This window comes from Lactuca serriola, chromosome 9 (assembly GCF_051521515.1).
Source record: "Lactuca serriola cultivar US96UC23 chromosome 9, Lser_US96UC23_V15, whole genome shotgun sequence".
Classification (NCBI taxonomy): domain Eukaryota; kingdom Viridiplantae; phylum Streptophyta; class Magnoliopsida; order Asterales; family Asteraceae; genus Lactuca; species Lactuca serriola.
In genome coordinates, this window is record NC_136416.1 from 185,810,450 (window position 1) to 185,837,327 (window position 26,878).

The window sequence follows — 26,878 nt, forward strand, 5'->3', positions numbered from 1 at the left end:
AGCATATGCATCTCGTTGTTGATTTTGAATAGGCTCTTCAACCTGTAATCTACTATATTATTCGTTTTTATTTTTGGTGGCTGAGAATCAACGCATCAAGAAATCAGAGAACCACGTGGCAGAAAGAAGGACCGCCATATCACCTCTCAAAATCAGAAACCAAATCCAGTAAACCAATGAGATGATGCTGACTTGTACTCAACCTAATCCATCCATCTTATTAAATTCCTTATATAACCCTCCATTACTCTCCACCACACACATCAACTACAAACTACCATTTCTACAAACCCCTCAAAAGAAATGGCAACCACCGCAATCCAACAGTCAGCATTCGCCGGCCAACAGGCCTTGAAGCCACAGAACGAGCTCGTCCGGAAGACCGGCAGCTTCAATGGCGGCCGCTTCACCATGCGCCGCACAGTCAAAAGTGCACCGCAAAGCATTTGGTAAAACTCACAAATCGATGTTCTTCTTGTTTCCAAATTCATATATCGATACCAGAACTAACTAACTGTAATCACCATCTTTAAACAGGTATGGACCAGATCGTCCAAAGTACTTGGGCCCATTCTCGGAGCAAACCCCATCATACTTGACCGGTGAATTCCCCGGTGACTACGGGTGGGACACCGCCGGACTTTCGGCTGACCCGGAGACATTTGCCAAGAACCGTGAGCTCGAAGTGATCCACTCTCGGTGGGCCATGCTGGGTGCACTCGGGTGCGTCTTCCCCGAGCTTCTCTCCAAAAACGGTGTCACATTCGGTGAAGCAGTCTGGTTCAAGGCGGGTTCCCAGATTTTCTCAGAAGGTGGTCTTGACTACCTTGGAAACCCTAATTTGATCCATGCACAGAGCATTCTTGCTATCTGGGCATCTCAAGTTGTCCTCATGGGGCTCATTGAAGGATACCGGGTTGGTGGGGGTCCGCTTGGTGAAGGCCTTGATAAGATTTATCCGGGTGGGTCTTTTGACCCGCTTGGATTGGCTGATGACCCGGAAGCTTTTGCTGAATTGAAGGTTAAGGAGCTTAAAAATGGAAGATTGGCGATGTTTTCTATGTTTGGATTCTTTGTTCAGGCTATTGTTACAGGGAAGGGTCCGATTGAGAATTTGTTTGACCATCTTGCTGACCCGGTTGCTAACAATGCTTGGGCTTATGCTACCAACTTTGTGCCCGGAAAATGAGTTAAATATGTGTAGATTTAAACCCTTATGCAATATCAAGAAATTATTTCACTTAATCTTCTTATTTTCTTGAGTTAATATCTTTATGATTATGTTATGGAAGTGGTTCATGTTGTAGCAACACTGCATCAAAATGTCTTTGGCCTAGCGGTGTCAAGAGTGCCAAAGGTGACGGGTTCTAGTCGTGTGCACGGAAAGTGTAGATTTACGATATTGAAATGTACTGACCGGATCATCATAAGTGATTTTTCGTTGCAAGCTAACTATTATTTTGCAAAAATACTATAAGCAACATCACGGTGTTGCAATAACGAACTACTTTCAAGAAGCTAGATGAATGTAAAAAAACAAAGCACTCATGTACTTCCTATTGCTTAATATCGTTGTACGTGATGCAACTTTTGGAAGGGCTAAATACAAAAAGTAGCAATGTACTTTCAGTTATGTCACATTTTGTCCAAATACTCTTGCATTTCATATTTGATCTTCAATGTTTTCTTTGAGTGATCGCCCATCAGTGATGTATCCTATGGTGATTATTATGTATAAGATTTTCAAGTGTGAGTATCTTTGAATGTCAAAAGGCTTTAATTTGTATATCTTGGCAATTTGAGTGTCTTCTCAATTTTATTAATTTATTAGATTTCACCAATTTCTTCTTGGTGGTGTTTAATTAATGGGGTTTAGATTATTTTTGGTCACTTAATTTTTGGTTTTGTGCTTATTTGGTCACATAACTTTTTTAAGTTTTAAAAGGTCGTCAAATTTTTAGCTTTGTGCTCATTTAGTCACTTAACTTTTGGTTTGGTCACTTAGCTTTTGGATTTGTGCTCATTTAGTCACCTAACTTTTAAAATTGTACTTATTTAGTCACTAAACTTTTAAAAAATTTCAAAAGTTTTAGTGAATAAATGAGCATAATTTTAAAAGTTAGGTGACTAAATGAGCATAAATCCAAAAGTTAAGTGACCAAACCAAAAGTTAAGTGACTAAATGAACACAAAGCCAAAAGTTTGATGACCTTTTAAAACTTAAAAAGAGTTAAGTAACCAAATAAGCATAAAATCAAAAGTTAAGTGACCAAAAATGACCTAAACCATTAATTAATGTGTAGGTTTGTATTTGGGAAGTATCCACCCAAAGTTACAGAACATCAAGAGATTTTGCTTTGGAAGGTTATAAACTTGTTCCAAAGGAGAAGGTATGTATAGCCTATTCTTTTAGTTTTTGGATGTCCCATTTTGCCATTTCATTGTTAGATTCAGTTCATGTTATCATTATCTTTATTATTCTCTTATGGTTAGTTTCTGTCAAATTATGGAAGGCGGTAAACTTCTTTGAAAAGAGAATGTATTTATAGTTTTAATTTATTAAAATCGATTAATATAATAATTTGGAAAAGTATTATATTTTGAAAGCTGTAAAATGACACTGTAAAATGACATTGTAGCACAACTAAGTTTCAAATTTTTCCTGAAAGTTTTTTTTTACATAATAGGTTCCTAAAGTATCAATTTATCTGTCCTATTAAATAATGGAATAATTCGATTTCACCGATAACCTTTAGTCCACATGGTTTTTTTTTCAAAATTAGCAATTGAAACTTATCTATGTGGAAGATAAATACAAAAAACCTTACCTCATTTGCCCTTCCTCCTTCCTAGACGAGGCACGCAGCCATTTGGAACCATTTCTTCTTCACGAGCATCCACAGCCAATATGTAATTGGAGTGTTTACAGATATTTTAGTTACGAATGGGTAACAGATGCGAGAGAAGGAAAGTAAAGGAATCGAGAAATAAGGAAGCATTAGTGCACATCGGCGTTGGTTTCAAGAACAGCAACCATGCTGCTGCCGGAAGCTATGGTGGTCAGAGAAAGATTGAAGTTTTTTAAGTGAATCAAAGTCGCTTTTTGATCGATGCATTTGCCAAGGTCCTTCAAACGGATTAGGGATGTTCTTCGGCTCGGAACCGACTCGAATCGACCCGAATACGAATAACGTGAAACCCGAATTGGATGAAAAGTGGGAACCGAAACCCAGACCGATTATATTAATACGGGGTCGTTCGGTTCAGGTAAGACGGGTTTCGATTCGGTCATTAACCCAAAAGGCCCGAAATAACCCAAATAAACATTATACTATACTTTTGAACCGAATAAACCAAATAAACTGAAATTACCTGAATAACCTAAATAAGAAAATTCTATATCTAGTTCAAGAAAATAAATATTAATTTAATATTTTTTTTTCTTGAACTAGATATAGAATCTCCTTAATTAGTTTATTCGAGTCATTTGGTTTATTTGAGTTATTCGGGTAATTTGGTTTATTCGAGTTATTCGGTTCAAGTGACTATTTACTTTCCAGGTCGGTCTTTTTGGTCTAATTCGGGTCGGTCATCCACAAGATCTTCACCTGAAACCACAGTATTATCGTCTTTAGTTTTACGATTTGTCTCTTTCCAAGTTGTAATGGAGATTGGTGGTTGTTCGTCGGAGCTCTGGCGACTGGATTGGTTCAAGGAGAAGGGGTGGTTGGTGGTAGTGCCATGTAGAAGCCATGTCAGCAGCACCACCTCGGAAATTCTATTAACTAAAGTGCAACCTAGCGAGCCATGTCACATGTGTTATCAGTTGTTTCCTTTTCCCTTCCAAAAATGATCTATTTGATAAGTAAATGGATGCTTTAGGGAAATATTGCGCCCAAAAAAAAATTCTTTTAATGATGAATCCAAGATAAACCCAAAACTTGGTTGTGTTATAGTGTTATTTTCCATTTGAAAGATTATGAAAATTACAGATGATATTTTAAACTTGAATTTATAAGATGGATATAATAGTCGGTCTCTAAAAATAAAGATTTAAAATCATTATAAAATGGTTAAACAAGGATACGGAGAAATATGATTTTAAAAGTTTATGAAGGATATACTTTATATTTAAAAAATAGATTGTACAAATATGATATTTTGATGTAGAAAATTAGCTTATAAGAAAGTATCCTTAATAAGAATGTCAAAGCATTGTTATATATACTAAATTATAGTAAATAAATCTAGGGATCGAATCTATAGAGACACATATTAAGTGTTTAATATATCTTTACGTAAAATATAAGGATCTTGACAACGATAAACAAATAATCTGAAGTAAGAGAGGGTTATCCGAACAAGACCCTAAAAGTAAGCATGTAATAAAAACTAGGTTTTAGAAATCAAGTTAGAAATAATTTCAGTTTCAAGTTCTATCCATCTATAATATGAATTAATTTACTAATCTAAGTTGGTACTAAATAACATTAATAAGCTCTAGGGTCACTTTATTTTTCAAATTATTCAGTTACAGTAAGCTATTTATCTAAACTTAACCTTAGGAACTTAACATAAACAAACTTTTAGATAAAGTTGAAAGTTCTAAGTTTTTTACAAGTATTCCAAAACAATGTTTAACAATTATCATACACTCAGAAGGGTAAAACTATGTGATTCAAGTTTGCAATGATAATTAATTCAAACGTAAAGCCAGGTCATTTTTGTTACTAGTTTTAATTCATAAAACAATTTCGAATTTCATAAAATAATTAATAAATTTGTTAGAATTAAACTAATCAAAGTGGCGAATCATGAACCGAGTGAAAGTATAAGAGTAAAAATCAAACAAATTACTAGATTAAAATGAATCAAGACATCGATCCAACATAAATAGCCGCACATAGATGAGAGTCAGGCTAGAAACTGGAAAAATAAGGGTTTTAACCGTTCATGGCTAAAAATAAACAATCAAAATTATAATTCTACAAGTGTAATGCGTTAATTGACCTAATAAAATACAAAACAATGTTATGAATGAGTTCTTCAAACTTCGTTTTCTCCAAATCGATGTTACTGTGTCTCAAGTCAAGATAAAGTACATATCGGAACTAATGGGATATTTGTAGGCCCGAAAAACATTTTTTGTAACTCCTCCAAGTGGATTTTGCACTGTGATTCAACTTGACAAGGTGGTCTTCAACAACATGAGTATTCAACATTTCTCATCACCTCGACATAGTGGAGGTCAAGAGGAATGCCCACTCAGCCCACTTTCTTCAGTATTTTAAACTTTTATGCTATTGGCCCGATCTTCCAGAAACTTAACATGCAACTCGCTAATAATATTCCAAGAATAAACAATCTTAATGTGCCCTGGAAAACATCTTTTTTAAATAAGAATATTCCTTGCAATCTACAAAAAAAAAATCCAAAATATCTGTAACATCCAGATTCTTAGGTATGTATTATATTTTTTTATATATTTTGATTTAATCGAAGGGACTCAGCGAGTTGGTGGATTAACTCGTCGAGTAGGGGCGCGATCAGGTGACGTGTTTAAATGAATGGACTCGACGAGTCGAGCATTGGCCTCGCCGAGTCGGCGCTGTGGAGGAAAACCCTAATTGTCCGGGTTTGGGACCTATTTAAAGAGCCTTAGGGTCTTCAATTGCGGCTATCCTTACCCTGGAGAAACCCTAAATCATCCTTGAGAGCTTAGAGAGTAAAGAAGAGCCATCTTGAGCATTTTGGTGTGTCATTTCTAAAGAGAAGATGAGATTCTAGCAAGAGGGACCAGAGGGGGTTGATGCACTGAGGTTATGAAGCCTAGAGCTTCACTTTGAGGTAACAAATCGGACCATTTCTCCTGTTTGATGTTGATATCATGAATCTAGGGTTTCTTAACCATTCTCTTTAGAGGTTTATGGAATGTTTGAGGTCCCAATGTGGAATAAGCCTTAGATCTGGACCATGGGAGGCCCAGAGAGTCCCTTATGTTCAGCTTTATGCAGTCACATAGAGAGTTTGAGCCTAGGTTTCCATTTACATGGTTATTTCTTCATTTATGGCTCTAATCATGATGCATGGACGTAAAGTTTGGACCTTTACGTGATATGTGGGTGCTAGAAGGATAGATCTGCAAGTTGGTGAAGCAGATCTGACCTCAGAAGGTTAGATATGTTTGGTCATGGAGGAGACTCGCCGAGTCCATAGGAGGACTCGACGAGTCGGATCGAGTTTACCCGAGTTTCGTGATCAGTTGAGACCCGACAAGTTAGGTGGGTGACTCAAAGAGTCGAGTGAGACCTTGTGAGGAATCTGATTACGCGTGTGGACTCGCCGAGTCGTTTCCTGACTCGACGAGTCTGGTCAAAGTTGGACCGTTGACTTCCGTTGACTTTTAGGGTTTAGTCAACCAGTGGACTATTGGGCCAGGGGAGTGGTAGAATGGTCTTTTAACTTTCTGAGAAGCATAGTACGAGACTTGCCTAGCCTTTGAGATCCACTGCTGATTTAGAGTTATTTATTTATGTGATTAGGCAGCGGCTAGATCGGTATTTCGAGTTCGAGACTTTTCGAGAATTACCCAAGTTAAGTCTTCTCATTATACATTACCTTGAGTGGTAGTTATGTGTGACCGGAGGGTCTTATGTGCTTACATTGAGTATTATGTTATATGTGATATGCTATTCATCATGTCTTTGTGATTTATGCTATGCGGAGTTTATAGACCGGACCGAAGGGTCCAACGATATAGACCGGACCGGAGGGTCCAACGATACAGACCGGACCATAGGGTCCAACGATACGGAACTGGAGGGTTCCGCTGAGACACACCGAACGGAGGGTCATATTGTAGCCTTGAGTGGCGTATGTGTTGTATGTGGTATTTTGGGGAAATCACTAAGCTTCGTGCTTACCGTGTCATGTGTTATGTGTTTCAGGCTCTTCAAAATCGCTGGAAGGCGGCGGCTCGATTGTACACACACAAGAGAAAAGAGTGATGAACACAGATCCTGAAATTTCATAATGTTCTGAAAACCTTGTTGATGATTTTTAAATAAAAAGTGTTTATATAGGATAATGTGCATTTTTATGAAATAAAAATGAATAAAATAAATTTAAAATTTTACGGTGTTACAAGTTGGTATCAGAGCCTTGGTTTGAGGGATTCGGATACACCTTCGGGTATGTACGGACTCAAACTGAGGATTGAGAAAAAGGTTTTCAAAAGAAATGGGTTTTCAAAAAAAATGAGTAAGATAATTTATAAGAGAAAGAGGCAACGAGCAGTGTGTACAATCAGCCAGCACCCGAACGGCGATTTCCTAAAAATACCCTTACATTGTGTGTTATGAGTAATATGTGAAATGTTATATATGCTAGAGAGTAAGCTAGGTATTTCATATTTTAGCGCTAGTGTGGCCTGATTTGTGATGCCTTAGCCTAGGAGTTACTGTTATCTGTGAATTGCTTTTGTGTATGTGCGGATTATGAGTATCCAGCAGGAATCCTATTTAGAGAAGGATTTGAGCAGAGGAGTAATCTAGGAGAGATACCTAGATGAGCATTTGAGGAGCCTTCTGAGAAGGTAGTCGGATACCCGCGAGGGGTGGAGTTGCTTAAGCTCGGTGACGTCTTTGATTACGAGTGTAGCAAGCGGAGTTGTAACCTAGAGTGGTGATACATGTTGATAAGGGACTATTCGATGCCCGAATGCTGCTTGTTTCGTGCTTTGTGGAATTCTCGGTGATGGGAGTCGGCTACTAAGTGAATATGACGATATTCAGGAGGTAGACGGCTAGCATCACTAGGAGTTCTTCAGCAGCTGGTGGCAGGAAGGTGTGGGAACCTAGGAAGAGCCTGGGAAGTGATCTTTGTTAGATGAGTAGACGGATAATGGAGAGTATTCGCAGGAAGAGCGTCCAGCAGGGCGGAATTTGTAAGTGAGGAGGTTGAGCAGCTACTTAGGAGATCTGGGATGATTCATGTGGAAAGTATGGGTAGATGTGGCAGGTAGTATGGGCCCGTACTACTGAAAGCAGAGGACCCATACTCGATACATGGAAAGTTCCTGGGATTCTAAGTAGCAGATGAGAGGGATCGTATGGTTTGAGTACCATGATCAGTAGCAGATGAGAGGGATTGTATGGTTTGAGTACCATGATCAGTGGCAGATGAGAGGGGATTGTATGGTTTGAGTACCATGATCAGTGGCAGATGAGAGGGGATTGTATCGTTTGAGTACCATGATCAGTGGCAGATGAGAGGGGATTGTATGGTTTGAGTACCATGCTTGGAAGCAGGTTGGGAAGTGATGTCATGGTTAGAGTACCATGATTTATAGCAGGCAGAGAGATAGCAACATGGTTCGAGTACCATGGTTGCGATGATTAGTGTTATTGGTCCTACCAGTTATGCCATTAGGTTGATTATACCGAGATCAGGTATGAGAGAATATGCAGCTTGAGGGCCAATTTGAATGAGTTCGAGGGAGTATTCTTGAAAGAGAAATGGGATTCATTTTAAGAGGTTTTATTTGTGAGGTGCCAGTGGAAACTGCACGGCTTAAGGATAAGTGGGATGATGTTGTTGAAGAAGCGGGGTTCGAGTCAAGCCATCGGCTGATGGATGAGCCATCACCTTCTATGGCGAGAGTTACGTGGTTTCCGTTTTTGAGAAGAGGAATGAGTTATCGAGTTTTTGGTTCCTGAAATTGGAGGTCGTGGAGTAGTACTGGTGGTGATCTTTTCAGGGTGTTTGAGCGGGTTGTCCGTGGTGAAGTATTTCTTGTACCATAGAGCCAATGGTGGAAACGGAGAGTATTGGGTGAATCGGGGCAGTTGGGATGTCCAGTTATGGGGCAATATGAGGTCCTGAATGATTAAAGGAAGTCATGAGGAGAAGTTATGAGGGCTTCGTCTGTGATTCTGAGTATTTGGTATTGCTAGGTTTCTAATCGGGGAGATCATCAAGCGTTGCGTAGCTCAATCAGAGAATAGATGCGATGTTATTAATGGAAGCAGTTTGTGGATGGATTGAAAGTGCGCCAATTGGCGATGGTTCGAACCCTAAGTGGGGGAGAACCAGGTAATTGCTGAAGGGATTTGAGAATTGCGCAGAGGCAGTTAGAGGACTGGTTATAGTGATTATGTGGCAGATTCATGGGTTCAGGGCTAAATTGGTGGATAGGGTGAGGTGCAAGTGAGATGATGCCTGTCGTGCATGATTAGGAAGGCATGAGTGATTCTACGGCAGGAGGCCGTTGGTTAGAGAGGTTGTTCAGGTCAGAATTTCAGTGTGTAAAACAAGACGAGACAGTTAAGTCCTTAAGTTCAGAGAGCAGCAGCAGAGGTTGACAGGTATATGTTCAGAATGTGATCTCCTCACCAGGAAAAGCAACAATTGGTTTGTTAGTTAATTTTGGAGACGGTATGAGTAAGATGGTATGAGTAGCGATCGGCAATGGGTGAATTTCCGGGTCCTTGTAGTCGAGTTACGGGTTACTGGCGATGTCCTATGTTCAATTTGGAAAGGGAATACTTCGAGGTTGCAAGTGTTGCAAGATGAAGATCGATTTCGAGATTCTAATGAAGGGAGGCAGTATCCGTGTATGATGTTGTGAGTGTGAGATCAGTGATTGAGATAAGGCATCGTGGGATGTTGTGATGGTGTCCTGAAGTATCGGAATATGTTGTCATTAAGTTCGGATTATTTTGGAATTGTGAGTCGGAGGCAGATAGTGGGTATCAAGTGAGTACGGTTCCGGTGAGAACCCTATGGCCAAATGACATCAGGTGAGATTATTCAGGAAGGTGGTTTGCAGGAGGGAAAGGTGTGTTCGGATGCTGTCAGAAATAGCAGTGCATAGCTTGAGTAGGTGTGTACACCTACGCATGGCCGATCCGCAGGGCATAAGTTCATGATTGCGGTGTGGCGTCTACGTGAAAGTGAGTTTATGAAGAGGTAAGGGCTGGTGCGGTAAGACTGCGGGGAGCCGCAGTTCAGTGGCTTAGAGCAGAGGTTGTAGTGATGCTACGGGGAGCCGTAGTATTCACGGATCAGAGAGGTTAGGGTGATGCTACGAGGAGCCGTAGTATTCACAGATCAAAGAGGTTGGGGTGATGCTACGGGGATCCGTAGTACTCACGAATCAGAGAGAGGTTGTAGTGATGCCACGGGGAGTCGTAGCATGCACTAATCAAGGAAGGGTTAAGATACTGCGAGGGTGGTAGTACTCTCTAGTCAGTAAGAGAATGTTGGGATAAACTATTCTATGATCCGAGCATAACGCGGAAAGGTTTTTTGGCTTGGATAGCCCAAATATATGAGGTATGGGAGCCTGATGGTTAAATCAGGGACGATATTGTGGTTATCTCATTTTTCTGGAGTGGTTATATTGGATGGAATCGTGCTTGTTGTAGATAAGTGAATTAAGTATGGGTTGCGAGTCATCAGTCTCGAAATGAGTGGTTCTTGGGGCAAGTGGTCCAACCCGGGGATTGATCAAATTCTTGAGATGAGTTTGATTTTAGTAGTGCGCCGGGAAGGCGATATGAGGTTTCAGATTCAGAGAATGAGCACTTTTCTGAAAAGTTAGTTGTCATGTGGAATCAAGACCAGAGGTTCAGTGTTTGGATGGGATAGTGCAGTGAGTTGCACGAAATTCTTGAGCCTTAGATGTCAAGTGTTAGGAGTGAGCTGATATTCGAGTGTGGATGTTAGTGTTCGCTGGGGATAGTGAGAATTGGTGACTTGTGTGTCACTATGGGTTGAAACACTTGTTGTGAGAAGGAAGTGGTGTGTCATGCATGGATCTTCTTGGGATGTTCAATAGTGAAAGTCATGGGTAACCTGGTGCTCAGGGTTGGAAAGGGAGATCTGGTAGGAAGTTGAGGCTTGAGATTGTTATACGTCAGTAGATGATTCTGATTAAACATAAACATTTCCCTGAGTTCGAAGGAAAGGTTTTGAGAAGTCTTTGTTCAGACAAGATTTCGATGATAGTGCAGGGGATGGGTTCCTTGTGTAGCGTGATCCTTTCGCTCCTTTGAGCGGGATGAGGAGCACGTGGTGCGAGTGGTATGGATGATCGATAGTCGATCGATGGTTTTCGTTAGGAAGAATCAGAGGAACAGTGAGTTGTCAGAATTGATGATTCTGGTAGAAGGTGGCATGAAGATAATTCGTACGGGAGGTGTCCTCTTTAGTGATATTGGTGTGGTATGAGATCCTACGGTGGTATCTTACGGGTTATTGGATTCTAATTATGTGGGGTCAAGGAGCGATTTCGAGGACGAAATCTAATTCAAGTGGGGGAGAATTGTAACATCCAGATTCTTAGGTATGTATTATATTATTTATATATTTTCATTTAATCGAAGGGACTCGGCGAGTTGGTGGATTAACTCGTCGAGTAGGGGCGCGATCAGGTGACGTGTTTAAATGAATGGACTCGACGAGTCGAGCATTGGACTCGCCGAGTCGGCGCTGTGGAGGAAAACCCTAATTGTTCGGGTTTGGGACCTATTTAAAGAGCCTTATGGTCTTCAATTGCGGCTATCCTTACCCTGGAGAAACCCTAAATCATCCTTGAGAGCTTAGAGAGTAAAGAAGAGCCATCTTGAGCATTTTGGTGTGTCATTTCTAAAGAGAAGATGAGATTCTAGCAAGAGGGACCAAAGGGGGTTGATGTACTGAGGTTATGAAGCCTGGAGCTTCACTTTGAGGTAACAAATCGGACCATTTCTCCTGTTTGACGTTGATTTCATGAATCTAGGGTTTCTTAACCATTCTCTTTAGAGGTTTATGGAATGTTTGAGGTCCCAATGTGGAATAAGCCTTAGAGCTGGACCATGGGAGGTCCAGAGAGTCCCTTATGTTCGGCTTTATGCAGTCACATAGAGAGTTTGAGCCTAGGTTTCCATTTAGATGGCTATTTCTTCATTTATGGCTCTAATCATGATGCATGGACGTAAAGTTTGGACCTTTACGTGATATGTGGGTGCTAGAAGGATAGATCTGCAAGTTGGTGAAGCAGATCTGACCTCATAAGGTCAGATGAGTTTGGTCATGGAGGAGACTCGCCGAGTCCATTGGAGGACTCGACGAGTCGGATCGAGTTTACCCGAGTTTCGTGATCAGTTGAGACCCGAAGAGTTGGGTGGGTGACTCAGTTAGTCGAGTGAGACCTTGCGAGGAATCTGATTACGTGTGTGGACTCGCCGAGTCGTTTCCTGACTCGACGAGTCTGGTCAAAGTTGGACCGTTGACTTTTAGGGTTTAGTCAACCAGTGGACTATTGGGCCAGGGGAGTGGTAGAATGGTCTTTTACCTTTCTGGGAAGCATAGTACGAGACTTGCCTAGCCTTTGAGAGCCACTGCTGATTTAGAGTTATTTATTTATGTGATCAGGCGGCGGCTAGATCGGTATTTCGAGTTCGAGACTTTTCGAGAATTACCCGAGTTGAGTCTTCTCATTATACATTACCTTGAGTGGTAGTTATGTGTGACCGGAGGGTCTTATGTGCTTACATTGAGTATTATGTTATATGTGATATGCTATTCATCATGTCTTTGTGATTTATGTTATGCGGAGTTTATAGACCGGACCGGAGGGTCCAACGATATAGACCGGACCGGAGGGTCCAACGATACAGACCAGACCGTAGGGTCCAACGATACGGAACTGGAGGGTTCCGCTGAGACACACCGACCGGAGGGTCATATTGTAGCCTTGAGTGGCGTATGTGTTGTATGTGGTATTTTGGGGAACTCACTAAGCTTCGTGCTTACCGTGTCATGTGTTATGTGTTTCAGGTTCTTCAGAATCGTTGGAAGGCGGCGGCTCGATTGTACACACACAAGAGAAAAGAGTGATGAATACAGATCCTGAAATTTCATAATGTTCTGAAAACCTTGTTGATGATTTTTAAATAAAAAGTGTTTATATAGGATAATGTGCATTTATATGAAATAAAAATGAATAAAATAAATTTAAAATTTTACGGTGTTACAATATCACAATGCATGAAATGTAACACTTACATGAAATGAACTTACTGAAATAAAGATGTCGAATGATGGACAAAATACATGTAACACCTTTCTTTGGCTAAATACTTAATTTGACCATAAATATATCTTTACTTTGAGATCCACTTGCTCTTAATTAATATATTGCCTTTAAAAATCATCATTGGTTCAAAGGTATTGGTCTCATGCTTTACTATAACCTACCATTTATCATGATTATCTTACATGGCCTCTACATAACACTCGGGTTGTCCTCCATCACTAAGTAAAACATACGTTTCGGCAGAATATCACTTGAAGGGTGATCAACTATCAAAATTCTAGGTGGGACAAATTATGGCATATCTAAGAATAGTAAATCCTTATGAAATCCTTATCTTGGACTGCTCTTGAGACACTAGCATCATGGATTGTGTTAAAATATTGTCTAATATATGGAATAATGATTAGGAGTGTTCATTTGGATAGATCAGTTTAATCCGATCCGATCAAGTGAATCCAAATTAATTTCGGTTTTCAAAACGTAGATCCAAATAGTCCAAACTAAATTCAAATCCGATCCGATCCAACCAAATTATAATTCGGTTGGATCGGTTTTTTACAATTCGGTTTTCAAGAATTAAGACATTTCAACAAATATATAACTTTAGTATTAAATTACTCTATAATATAAACTAAAAAATATTGTTTAATTAGTTGTGAACTAAAACTTATAAATAACTATAAAGAAAAATATATTATAATTTACTACTTTATAGACAATTTTTTTGATAAGAAATACATATTAAAGTACTATAATAGATGAAAATTTTTAATATATTAAAAGAATAATTTAGTAAATTTATAATTTATTAAAGATATATATTAAAAGGACAAAATAATAAATTGTAATTCGGTTTTTTTGGACTATTCGGTTTTTATTTTATAAACCAAAATCAATCCGAAATCCAAAATAATAATTCGGTTTTGGTAAAAACCAATCCAAAAATCCGAATATCCGAACCAAATAGTCTGATCCAAATTGTCCAATTGAACAATTCGGTTTTATCCAAATAGTGAACAGTCCTAATAGTGACTTAGGGGATGTTTGGTAAGATCTGAATTTTTAAGAGATCTGAATTTCTAAAAGGGTCTGAATTTTTAAGATTTGAATTTTGAACATGTTGTTTGTTTAGAACCTTTGAATTTTTGTGCTTAATTATAAAAATAATCATTTTACTCTTCTATATTATTTTTTGCAAAATTATAAAAACATGATACAAAATCCAAATTAAACATAAATCAAAATTAAACAATCAAACATAAATATTTGACAAATCTATCCAATTATAACAATCCAAATTGCTTTGTTTTAAATTATATGCTAATATTGATCGTATTACAGAAATTGATGTTAATATATCTACATACAAATGCAACAATCCAAATAAACTTAAAAACTACAGCAATAAACTTTAGAAAAATCACAGTGAAAACCGCATTCATTATCACCCTCATCTTGATTACATCTTGGTCATTATCAATCACCTGTATCAATTAAACAAATGATACATCAGATTTTATCATCCACATTGAACATTTAAGAGAGAATATTAATAGATCTACATATAAACAGATTTTATCATCCACATTGAACATTTAAGAGAGAATATTAATAGATCTACATATAAAAAGTTTTTATCATCCAAGGTTTTTTTCTGCAAAAAGATCCAAGACAAATAAATTTAAATAAATCATAAGTTGAAACAATTTCATTCGGGCATTTAAAATAAACATAGGAAAGAAGTCATAGCTGATAAGTTAAACAAAATCAAACCAAAATCAGCAACATTTCATCAAAATCAAACCAAAATCAACAATATCTCATCACAATCAAACTATATTTCAAACCAAATAAATAATGTCAGTAACATAACCATAAATTCAACAATTTTTAGAACCGACTACAAGCATTTTAGCAAGTTTTACGACTGGGAATATGTTACTTTAAATGAAAACCTAGTTTCTCTCTCTGCCGCCGACGACAATCCTTTTCCCCGTTTTCCCCGTTTTTTCGACCCCTCTTACGTCCCCCACTGATAGTCCGATGCCGGCTGACACAACATCAAGGAAAGCTCTACTTCCAAGGAAACCTCCGGATCCCAATATACAATCAACGTCAACAATACCAAAGCCTGCAATGATGCAACGTAAACGATGCTCGACAAGTCCACATGCACGAGACCAACGACCTGTTGTATCTGCCAAGATGTACCGCAACACTGGAAATCAAGGAACTAACAACATCTCCCCTTCTTTGATGGAGAAACTTGACTCAAGAGGGTTGCTCAAGAAAATTGATCCAATCATACTAGCCGATAACGAAACTGATTCAATAGACACACCTCTTTCTCCAGAACAACAGGTAACACAAATCCCCACTATGGCCAAACCTAATCCTAATTCTTCGTTGAACATTACCCAACCTCCAGTCATGAATGATACTGAAACATCTGCTAGAACTTGGTTTGAGTTGGATGATTTAAAATCATTGAACACAGGTAATCTGATGTACAGTGGGATCAGCAAGGATACAGAACCCCATGCTAAACCCAATAATCCTAATAACCATGCACAAAACACCCATACAAAACCAACCTGTAATGACGTTAACCCCACCATCACTATTGACAATGCTTCACTTCCAAATAACCAATTCAGCCAGACCTTCACACCAAACCAGAATGACCCTACCTCAGCCAAAGCCTATCGATCCTATGCTAATGTTACTTCCCTCGCATCTCGAAGATCAAAAACTAAACTTCAGTACTTCCCTCCAATCTCTACTGGAATTGCTAATAGCCCAGTGGTTATTCCGATCCAATTATGTGAACAAGCAAATGAAAAACATGCAAACACATTATTTGGTTACTTTATAGGTGCTAATCCCTCTTTTATTACAGTGCGTGAATATGTGAAAAATAAATGGCCATCATGTGGTATCACTGATATAAAAAGAAATGGAAAGGGGTTCTACTTATTCAAATTTAGCATTGAGCAAGGAATGATGAATGTGCTACAAAGTGATCACTGGATGATAAAGGAAGTCCCACTGTTCATTCAAAGATGGCAACCGGGTGCCTGTCTAACAAAAGCTAAACATGACAAAGTTCCTGTATGGGTAAAAATCCATGACATCCCCCTGGAAGCATGGAGTGTGGAGGGTATTGGGAGAATTGCTAGCAGGATTGGAATCCCCCTAGACATGGATACATACACGGAAGATATGTGTGTTGAGGGCAAGGGGAGATGTGCTTATGCGAGGGTTCTAATTGAAGTATCAGCCAACAAACCATGGGAGGAAGACATAGAAGTTCAAACTTGGGACTTGACTACCAAAAATGGTGTCAAACATTCACTACAATTAGAATACTCGTGGGTTCCAACAAGATGCGACAAATGCAAAGTTTATGACCATTCCAAAAGCACATGCCCACTACAAATCATGGAGACTCCTGTTGTTAATACCGCCAAAGAAAATATTCCCCATCCCATCTTCGGTGCTAGTGCTGACACGGAAGGTTTCACTATGGTCACAAAAAGAAAAAGAAACATGGAAAGAACCAAAGGAAGAAGTAGAGGCCCACAAAAATCTGTGAAAACCTATCCTAAACCTAAACCAAACACCCAACAAAAGCCAACAACCAAAGATAATGATATCCAACACATAGCCTCCAATCTTGTGAATAGTGCTGATAAGGAAAAAGTTTCAGTCCTACATAAAGAGAAATTAGTAGTTACAGAAGAGGGCACCAATGGGTTCAAAGTCGTAAATAATGAGTCATATGAGGAAGAAATGAATATCGAATTCAGTAAAGAGGAAGTGGAACCTGAAGGCGCTAAAAAGGATAGTAACATGATGGATATAATCCATACTCACAACCGATTCAATTCCCTTGCTGCTGCTGATGATGATGAGAATCAAGGGCCGGGTGCGTCTAAACACCGTCTGGGAGAAAATATAGTGGAACACACCAAAAAGGTAAATCATGGGGCAACCATGGAGAATGTTGCCAAAAACATCCTAGTTTCCCAATGATGAGATCAATGGTTTGGAATGTTAGAGGATTATGCAACTCCTCTACTCAAAAAGAAGTTGTGTCGATGTTGGATAGAAATGGGGTTTCGCTTTGTGCTCTCTTGGAAACAAGAATGCATATTTCTCGTATAAATAAAGTTTTCAAGGGTATAAAAGGTAATTGGCAATGGTACTCTAATGCTAGCTTGTGTAGTAGAGGTACTAGAATTGCTATTGGCTAGGATCCAGGGGCATGGGATGTTTTTGTTATTCATAGTTTTGACAAAGTCGTGCACTGTAGAGTTCACTCTAAAAACTCTAACCACACTTTTTTCATGTCCTTTGTTTATGCTGATAATGACTATCGTGATAGAAGAAAACTTTGGGACTACCTGCGGATTCATCAATCCCTAGTCAAAGATGAACCTTGGTTAATTGCAGGTGATTTTAACCAAGTTCTTAAGCCGAGTGAATCTACTAGATCAAGCTCCTTTGATAACTTTATGACTGATTTTCAGAGATGCATCAATGATACTAATCTTGTCGATATAAATGCCACTGGCCTATATTATACTTGGAACGAGAAACCTCGTGGGATTGGTGGGCTTCTTAGGAAACTAGATAGGACTATGGGTAACACCAACATCTTATCTATGTTTCCCAAACTTCATGTTATGTACAAGCCGTATGGCATTTCGGACCACTCCCCTACCCTTATAAACTTCCCAATTGGCAAATCGAAAAAGTCTTATGATTTCAAGTTTGTTAATAATATTACCAATCATCCTCAGTTTCATGATACGGTGCAATCAATATGGGGAAATAGGGTTGAAGGTCACTCCATGTATTCGGTTGTTCAAAAACTAAAGAAACTCAAACCCCCCATACGTAAGCTTGGTCAACAAATGGGAAACCCTTCTCACAAGGTGGAAGCACTGAGAGTCGAACTTGAAAGAGCCCAAGAACATTTAGATAGAGACCCCGATAATGAAGAGGTTAGTGTTGAGCATGCAAAGTATTTGGAAGACTTCACCAAAGCCTTATGTGAAGAAGAATGCCTCCTAAGACAAAAAGCGAAACTTAATTGGCTTAAACAAGGAGACTGGAATACCAAATATTACCATAAAGTCATTAAAGAGAGACAAAGCCAAAATAAAATCAATTCTATTACTGATGGTGATGGTGTGATGCATGGGGCTGATAAGGTCGCTGATATTGCTATTGCTCATTTCTCTGATTTCCTTGGGAAAGCTAGAGATGTTGATCCTATGATCTCCCTTAACGACCTTTTCAGCAATACTCTAACGAATGAGGATGCTAGCTGGATGGTTAGACCAATTGGTGATGAAGAAATCAAACAAGCCATGTTTGACATTGGGAATGACAAAGCACTAGGACCAGATGGGTATACTTCTACGTTTTTTTAAAAGACATGGCATATAGTGGGGAAAGAAATGTGCAAAGCAGTCAAAGAATTCTTTCTCAATGGTCAACTTTTACAAGTTGTTAATCATACGATCTTATCCCTCATCCCAAAGGTGGAAGTCCCCAACACCATGAAGGATTTTCGCCCCATATCTTGCTGCAATGTCATATACAAATGCATCACAAAGATCATAGTGACCAGAATTGCCCCTTTTCTTCACAATTTGGTTGATGTGAACCAATCCGCCTTTATTCCGGGTAGAGCTATTACTGATAACATCCTTCTTTCACAGGAATTGATGCGAGGATACAATCGTAAACATGGAAGCCCCAGATGTGCTCTTAAAGTTGACATCCAAAAATCATATGATACTGTAAACTGGAGTTTTTTGGAACAAATTCTATGGGGTTTCGGATTCCACCATAGAATGTTCCAATGGATAATGAAGTGCGTCTCGACCACCTCTTTCTCCATAAGCATTAATGGAGAAAATAAAGGGTATTTCATGGGGAAAAGGGGGCTTAGACAGGGTGATCCAATGTCGCCTTATCTCTTCACTTTAATCATGGAGGTTTTTAACCTTATGATCAAAAGGCGCATACAACAGAACCCAAAACACAAATATCATTGGAGGTGCGGGAAACAAAAGCTAACACATCTTTGTTTTGCAGATGATCTTTTAATTTTCAGCCATGGGAGTATTCAAGTTGTCCAGGTGATCAAAGACTCTTTACAAGAGTTCCAGGCAGTGTCGGGTTTGATTCCTAATCCTCAAAAAAGTTCGGTTTTTTTTTGGCAAGATCAATGATGCTTTAAAAACCCAAATTTCGAATATTATGGGTTTTGAGGAAGAAAAACTCCATGTTCGATATCTCGGTATTGCTTTGATTGGTACAAGAATGCTTAACAAGGACTGTAATAAACTTGTGGAGCAAGTGAAAGCGCGAATTCAGAATTGGAAGCATAGAGCTTTGTCCTTTGCGGGAAGATTACAACTCGTTAACTCGGTGCTCCAATCCCTCCAAGTTTATTGGTTTTTGGTCCTCCTCTTTCCTAAAACAACCATTAAAGATATCGAAAAAGTCTTTAAGGGTTTCCTATGGAGTGGAGGTGAATTGAAGAAAGGAAGTGCTAAGATTGCTTGGACAATGGTGTGTAGACCTAAAGATGAAGGAGGAATGGGAATCTGCAATTTGCAGACTTGGAATGAAGCTCTTTTATCTCGTCAAATTTGGAGACTATTTACTGCAAAAAACTCTCTTTGGGTCGATTGGGTAAAAATCCACCATCTTATAAACCAAACGTTCTGGGAGGTTAAAAGCAAGGATCTCGAGGGCTTCTCGTGGTCTAACCTGCTTTCCTTGCACGACAAGATTTGGAAACACATATGGCGAATACCCGGGGATGGAACTAGCATCAACCTATGGTATGATAATTGGCATGCAGGTGGCCCTTTGATTAACATTATCCCGACAGATGAGAGGAACCTTCATGGACTCTCAAGTGAGCTCACCTTGCAACAATTTTGCAGTAATCATAGTTCGTGGTTGCCTTGGGGATGGGAATTGCGGTTTCCTAATCTCAAACTTTAGAATATCCCTAATCTTCAACACAACAAAGACGATGGGGTTTATTGGCAGGACCATGAAGGAAGGAAAGTTAAGTTCTCTCCTACTCAAGTTTGGCAGGATATTAGAATAATTATCCCGATTGTTCCTTGGTATAAGGTGGTTTGGTTTAAGCTCAACATTCCAAGCCATGCTTTTATTTTCTGGCTAGCCATACATGACAGATTGATGACTCAGGAGCGAATGAATCTATAGCAAAATTCGGCAAATATGCAGTGTCTGTTTTGCAAGATAGTGCCTGACTCGACGTCCCATTTATTCTTTGAGTGTCAGTATTCAAGAGAGGTTTGGAACAAAGTGTGTAATATGTGTAACATCCTAATCCCGGACTTCAGATTGAAACAAATAATTGAGTATCAAATCCCTCGCCTCCAGAAAAAACACATCCAAGTAGATATTGAGATACTTACTCTGGCTGCCATGATATATTTTATATGGAAGGAGAGGAACTCTCGCTATCATAATGGCAATAGAATTCCCCACGCTAAACTTGCTAATGAAGTCTTCAATAACTTGAAAGCTCGTTTATGTGGAGTTCCTCTCAAATGGTCTATCCTGGTGGAAGAAGTGTATAAAAATTGGAAAATCCCAAGGCCTAGCAATTGGCCTCCAATCAATGATAGTGATCATGTTGCTTAATAACGCTTATGGGAGGATGTGCCTATGCGACTTTCTGGTCTTTTGGCTTGTGGGCTTTATGAGTATCAGTATTTTTCTGTGTAACTTTCTTACTTATGTTACAGTTCGAGGACCAACTAATGGCCTGTCCTCCTATTAGGGTGTTTCCCTTTGTATCTTGTACTGTATAAGTTTTTTTTTTCCTTAATGCATTTACTGGAGTGTAACACCGTAAATTTCAAAAACAATTTTCGCACAATTCATTCATTATTCATAAAACATCATTGTTTGAAACTCAAATTCATAAAAAAAAAATCCCAAGATCTCATAACATAAAAATCTCGTGTGTGTACTGATCAGGCCGGCGCCTTCCCGCGATCCTCACTAGTACCTGAAACAAATAACACCAAACATTGTAAGCACAAAGCTTAGTGAGTTCCCCAAAATACTACATGTAACACATACTAGCCACTCGAGGCTATAACTCTGTGGGTCTGTGGACCCTACTCTGTGAACCCTCTGGTTCTAACTCTGTGAACCTTCCGGTTCTAACTCTATAAACATGCACGGCATAACTCACATAGAAATAATGCAGTACAACACATATCATATATATATATATATATATATATATATATATATATATATAGCATACAAATACTCTGTCACATAACTCTAGTTACCTACTCAAGGTAAAGTATAGTGAGAAGACTCACCTCGCGTATCTCGGTAACTCGTAAATCCTTGAAATCACTAGTGCTCGATCTCCCGAGCTATAGTGCTCCTATAACACAAATACATCTCTAATTAACACTTTCCCAACTAGGGTTGACTAACCCTATCAAGTCAACACCGGTCAACTTTGGTCAATGGTTAACGGTCAACCCAACTCGCCGAGTCTGGCGTGGACTTGTCGAGTCTCTACGGGGACCCGATTCCTCTGAGTCCCTTCCGACTCACCGAGTCACTCACCCGACTCGGTTACTCAACCCATGATTCGAAATCACTGAACAACCCGCACCAACTCGTCGAGTCTGCCAATAGACTCGGCGAGTGCATTCCATGCACAACCCCAAACGACCTTCTGAGGTCAGATCTGTTCCACTAACTCATAGATCCAGTCCTTCCAAGCTTATTTATCACGTAAAGTTCATGTCTTGGTGCTCATATCACACCTAATGACTCATAAATGGTGTTTTAACCTCAAGCACAAAGATCCCAAACCAAAACCTCCATGGATTCATAAAAAGCTTGGACAAAGGGACACTCTGGACCTCCAAAGGTCCATATCCAGAACCTAACTCGCTTAAGGGACCAAGAGAGCACTAGATCTAGCCACAAAAGGACTCAATAAGCCCTAAATCAACATGAACATCACCTCAACAGAAAAGGGTTCGAAAATAGTACCTCAAACGTGATGTTCTGGACCTCAGATCTTCAGGAAGTTAACCCTCTTGCTTCCTCTTGGCTATAGCTTCCTTTCCCTTGCTAGACAACACCTCCAAGGTCAACAATGGCTCCTTCTCTCACTCCAAACGCTCAAGCTCACTAGGGTTTTGCTCTGGGAGCTGGTGAGCACAAATGACGGCCATAAGCCCCTTTAAATAGGCCCCAGACCCGAGGAATTAGGGTTTCATTAAACAGCGTGGACTCGCCGAGTCCACTCTTGGACCCACCGAGTCCAGACGCGAACCCGCATACAAAAACCATGACCCTACTCGGCGAGTTTAGACTCCAACTCACCGAGTCTCCTCACAACACCCAAAAATAAAAGAATGAAAATAATACCCGGGAATCTGGATGTTACATGGAGGTTTTTCCTCTTTTCCAAAAAAACATTTTACGACCGATTTTAAGGCCATTTCACCAGTTTCAGCAAGAAAATCAAAAGAAAACATGAGATTATAAAGAAGAATACCGATTTCAGAAGATTAGGTGTGTTGCGGCTGTGCGAAGTGTTGTATGACAGAGATGCTCAACGGAGGAGGTGTGCGGAGACCTGAGGGACGCCGACATCAGTCCTTTGACGTTCGAGATGCAACGTCAAAGATGCAGGGGTGGAGCAGCAGTCGGATCCGACGAAGACGACGATTGCAGTAAGGAACGGAGACGACACCGGCGACGGAGATGGCAGGGAGGAATGAAGGTTCAACAGATGGTGATGGAGGATTTGGCAGTGTCCATCGATGAAAAAGAAAAAGGTGGAGGCGTTCTAGTGAGAAGAAAAGAAAGACGTGAATTAGGTCAGTTCCGTTATTTTTTTTTCAGACGCGGATATAAATCTGAAAAATTAAGAGTCTTTTATCCAATTCAGATGTATTTTTAAGAGGTTACCAAACGAGCTACATCTGAATTTTTAAGAGGTTACCTTTTAAGTTTTTAATTAAGAGGTAAACAAACGGAGCCTTAGAGATACTATAAGAACCGATATTTTTTAGATATTTATATTGTAGAATGATATTTTTTATGTAAAGGGCATTTTGGTCCTTTTGATTATATTTAAAATTGTAGGATGATATTATGTGTACTAGATGGGTTTATGATATGTTTAGAAGTTGTCTAATGTGTTATGTTGGTTGATGAAAGGAATAGAGTTGACATAAATGAGATTGGGATTGAAAGGTATTAAAAATGGAATTGAAAGGTTGTTTCCAGCCTCACCACGGCACGGTGAGTGAGGCAGTAATTTTGGTGTTTCTCTGTCATAAGTCGTGGGCAACGAGCTTTGCTCCGCGATGTGGTGTATGGGCATCATGGTGTAGTGGGAAAAGTAGGTTGCTAAGGAGAATGGTTGCTACAACATGGCAAAAAGGGAGACTGTAGGTTCCACATAAAAAAATGTTGAAATTGATCTTTATAGCTCATTTAGGTAAATTTGCAAAGTACACAAAATAAATCATTACAACATACAAACAAATTTCTAGCTTCAGCATCAACCTCGATTGAAATCGGTGTATATAGGAAAATTAGGTTTTTTGGGTCTGTGTGTAACACTCTAAAAATTCCAACCTATTTAAACTTTTCAAAAACAACCCAATTTCATAAAGTTATTACAAAAAGGTTTTCAATACATTTATTATCAGAGTATTTCCCAGAAACCACATCGTAAACACATAAAACTCGAGGAGCGGTACGATCATGCCTTTGCCTTGCCACGGTCTCCTGAAGTACCTGAAACATTTAAACCACAACTGTAAGCCCGAAAGCTTAGTGAGATACCCCCAAAATACCAACGCCATACAAACATAACCATATCATATAACCGATACAGAACAGCCATGCACTTCGGGTCTACTGTGTGACTGGTTCGCCGTACCGGCCTACAGTCCACCCGGTCCACCCTACGAGTCTAGCCATATACATCGAGTCTACAGTGTGATTGGTCTGCCCGCACCGGGCCTTCAATCCACCTGGTCCACTCTTTGAGTCTACAGTATGACTGGTCCGCCCGCACCGGTCCTTCAGTCGGCCTGGTCCACTCTCCGAGCCTCGGCACATCTGGTCCGCCCTCGTGGGGCCTACAGCCTATCCGGACCGCTCGCTGGGCCTGCGGGATAACCGGTCCACCCTGGGTATGTTGGCCTACAACACAAAGCAGGACCCGCCACAACCCAACTCCAGCCCAACAACCATGTGCACATAAATATACAATCATATAACAATACGCATCCAATCAAACCAATCTAGCAGATCACATAACATAACATCATCCTAACCAGGATACCGACCTAACCGGTCACTAGCATAGCATCATCCTATATACCAGGATACCGACCTTAACCAGGTCTCTAACATATACCATCCTAACTACCAGAATGCAAACATAGCAAAGCACTAACATAACAACAATACCCGAATTACAATCAGATAAAGGGTCGGCCTTGGTGCCTTACACCCTGTTGATATAGAGAGGATAACTCACCTCGCAACTGCTGACTGAAAAGGATAAGATCACGCTGCCCCAACCTCCGACACGAACTCCACCACTGATCAATACCAAAAGACTGAACTCAATAAATACCCATAATTACCAAAATACCCCTGGAAGTCAACTGGTCAACTCTTGGTCAAAGTCAAAGTCCTCAGCCAAAGTCAACCCTCCTGGCTGACTCTACTCGCCGAGTCAACCTGCTGACTCGTCGAGTCCCCATGCTCTGAAACTCCCATAACACGACTCAACTCGCCGAGTCGCCCCAAGACTCACCGAGTCCCATAACTCTGAGTCTAACCGAACTCAACTCACTGAGTCATCCCTTGACTCACCGATTCACAGCTTAACCAGAAAAGGTTAGGACCTCACGACCAGACTCGCCGAGTCCAAGAACAGACTCGCCGAGTCCAAGGCTATCTTCAACCAACTCGCCGAGTTGTTCTTCCAACTCGTCGAGTTGCTGCCCATCTTCATGCAACTCGCCGAGTACACCCATGTGACTCGCCGAGTACCACTAGCTCTTAACCCATACAGAGGCTTTCCAAGCCATGCAGGGTCTCAAATCCATAGATATACTCTTATACAAGCCATCCATCACGTAAAGTAGCAAACTTTACGTGAATCCAAGGAGATCTAAGCATAATACACTCTTGGCTAAGGTTTGTGACTAAAAGGCTTCATCAACAGCTCTTGAACAGGGACTTTATGCTCTTTTGGATCATCACTACTCTAGATCTGAGGTAGCAACCTCAGATCTAACCTTCAAACTCAAGATAGCACTAGATAAATTCCCAAAAATCCCACAAATGATAGATCTAGATAGATAACAGCTCAAGCAACGAATCCTTACCTCCAAAGAAGACTCCAACAAAAGAATAAGCCAAAACCTTGCAAAGCCCCTTGCTCCAAGCCTCTTAATCTTCAAAGATTTCTTCAACCAACACTCCCTCAAGACCCAAATGCTCTCTAATTCTCTCACACACGAAAATTAAGGTTTCTGGACTTCAAGGGGGAGCAAAGAGGCTGGGGAGAGGATATTATGTTCTTTATATAGGGCTCAATCCCTGGGATTAGAGTTTTCTCCACACAACACCAACTTGCCGAGTCCAGCCGCCGACTCGCCGAGTTGGCCACTTAACACGCAACCAGAATCGTGACCCTACTCGCCGAGTCCACCCATGGACTCGCCGAGTTGACCATTCACATTTTCACTTTAAACCCTGAACTTGCACTCCTAAACTCAGGATGTTACACTGTGATTTATATGTTTTGATACGTGAAATAGAATACATTTTTAGGCAACCACGTAATCACCTTTGTAGGTGTTGAGAAGTCCACGTTATGTTTATATTATGTCAAATATACAACGTGAACAAATTGTCATTGTTGATAATGGCACAGTGAAGCTTTGGGAAGAAGAAGAAAGATGTGGAGAAGACATAAAGGTAGTGAGTCTATAGTTGGATGACCAAAATGGAAAGTAAAAGAAATTTTTGGGTGCAATGACAAAATTACCCTAGCATACATTTTGTGTGAGGGCACTTTACAACCAAAATTAAATAGGCAATATGAAATGAAGCTTAAAAATAAGCACCTTTCTTAGAATAAGATTTCTATTTTGACTAAGAGCATTGAACTTCAACAATTCTTGGATGTCACTTTTGAAGTTCAACCATCATTGAATTTTCTTAAATATGTTTCATTAAACTTTATAGAGTTGAAAATTATAGAGTTGAAAAAGATGATAAAGTTAAATGTAAAGTAAAATTCATGATGTGGTAATCCATTAAATTGTATAGAGTTCAATGTTAGAATGCCAAAACCAACAAAAGTGCATAACATGACCTTTCATAATGTTTACTCATATTAAATTTCATAATATAAGCACCAAAAATGTTATAAAACAATGAAATAATGACAAAACTCGCAAAAAAATAATAATAAACCTTAATAAATAATAGCTAAACAGATCATATTTGTAATTTGCTTTATTATTTCTCGTTTTAATTTTTTGTGGCTCAAATCAACGCACAAGAAATTCGAGACCCACATGGCAAAAGAAGAACCCATTTCACCCTCAAAATCAGAAACTAAATCCAGTACACCAATAAAACGATGCTGACGTGTACTCATCCTAATCCATCAGTCTTTGTAAATTCCATATATAACCCTCCAAGGCT

General features: G+C 39.7%; 3 protein-coding genes across 3 annotated transcripts; all 3 read left to right on the top strand.

The window, feature by feature from the left end:
* The first annotated feature begins 250 nt into the window (after window positions 1-250).
* Window positions 251-1,245, top strand: LOC145073367 (chlorophyll a-b binding protein 5, chloroplastic-like). The gene is made up of 2 exons (XM_079019913.1): window positions 251-449; window positions 538-1,245. The coding sequence occupies exons 1-2, from the start codon at window positions 304-306 to the stop codon at window positions 1,187-1,189; spliced, it is 798 nt and encodes a 265-aa protein (XP_078876039.1). The 5' UTR covers window positions 251-303; the 3' UTR covers window positions 1,190-1,245.
* Window positions 1,246-14,951: 13,706 nt separating this feature from the next.
* LOC145076374 (uncharacterized) lies at window positions 14,952-17,116 on the top strand. The gene has a single exon (XM_079022268.1). The coding sequence runs from the start codon at window positions 15,125-15,127 to the stop codon at window positions 17,114-17,116; it is 1,992 nt and encodes a 663-aa protein (XP_078878394.1). The 5' UTR covers window positions 14,952-15,124.
* A 314-nt stretch (window positions 17,117-17,430) lies between these two features.
* Window positions 17,431-18,522, top strand: LOC145076375 (uncharacterized). The gene has a single exon (XM_079022269.1). The coding sequence runs from the start codon at window positions 17,431-17,433 to the stop codon at window positions 18,520-18,522; it is 1,092 nt and encodes a 363-aa protein (XP_078878395.1).
* Window positions 18,523-26,878: the final 8,356 nt, after the last annotated feature.

Excerpts from the sequence above, each read along its gene's own strand:
- LOC145073367 (XM_079019913.1), top strand. The coding sequence starts at position 304 with ATGGCAACCACCGCAATCCAACAGTCAGCATTCGCCGGCCAACAGGCC. Across the intron at positions 450-537 it reads AGTGCACCGCAAAGCATTTG|GTATGGACCAGATCGTCCAA; the intron begins GTAAAACTCACA and ends ATCTTTAAACAG.
- LOC145076374 (XM_079022268.1), top strand. The coding sequence starts at position 15,125 with ATGCCGGCTGACACAACATCAAGGAAAGCTCTACTTCCAAGGAAACCT.
- LOC145076375 (XM_079022269.1), top strand. The coding sequence starts at position 17,431 with ATGTCCTTTGTTTATGCTGATAATGACTATCGTGATAGAAGAAAACTT.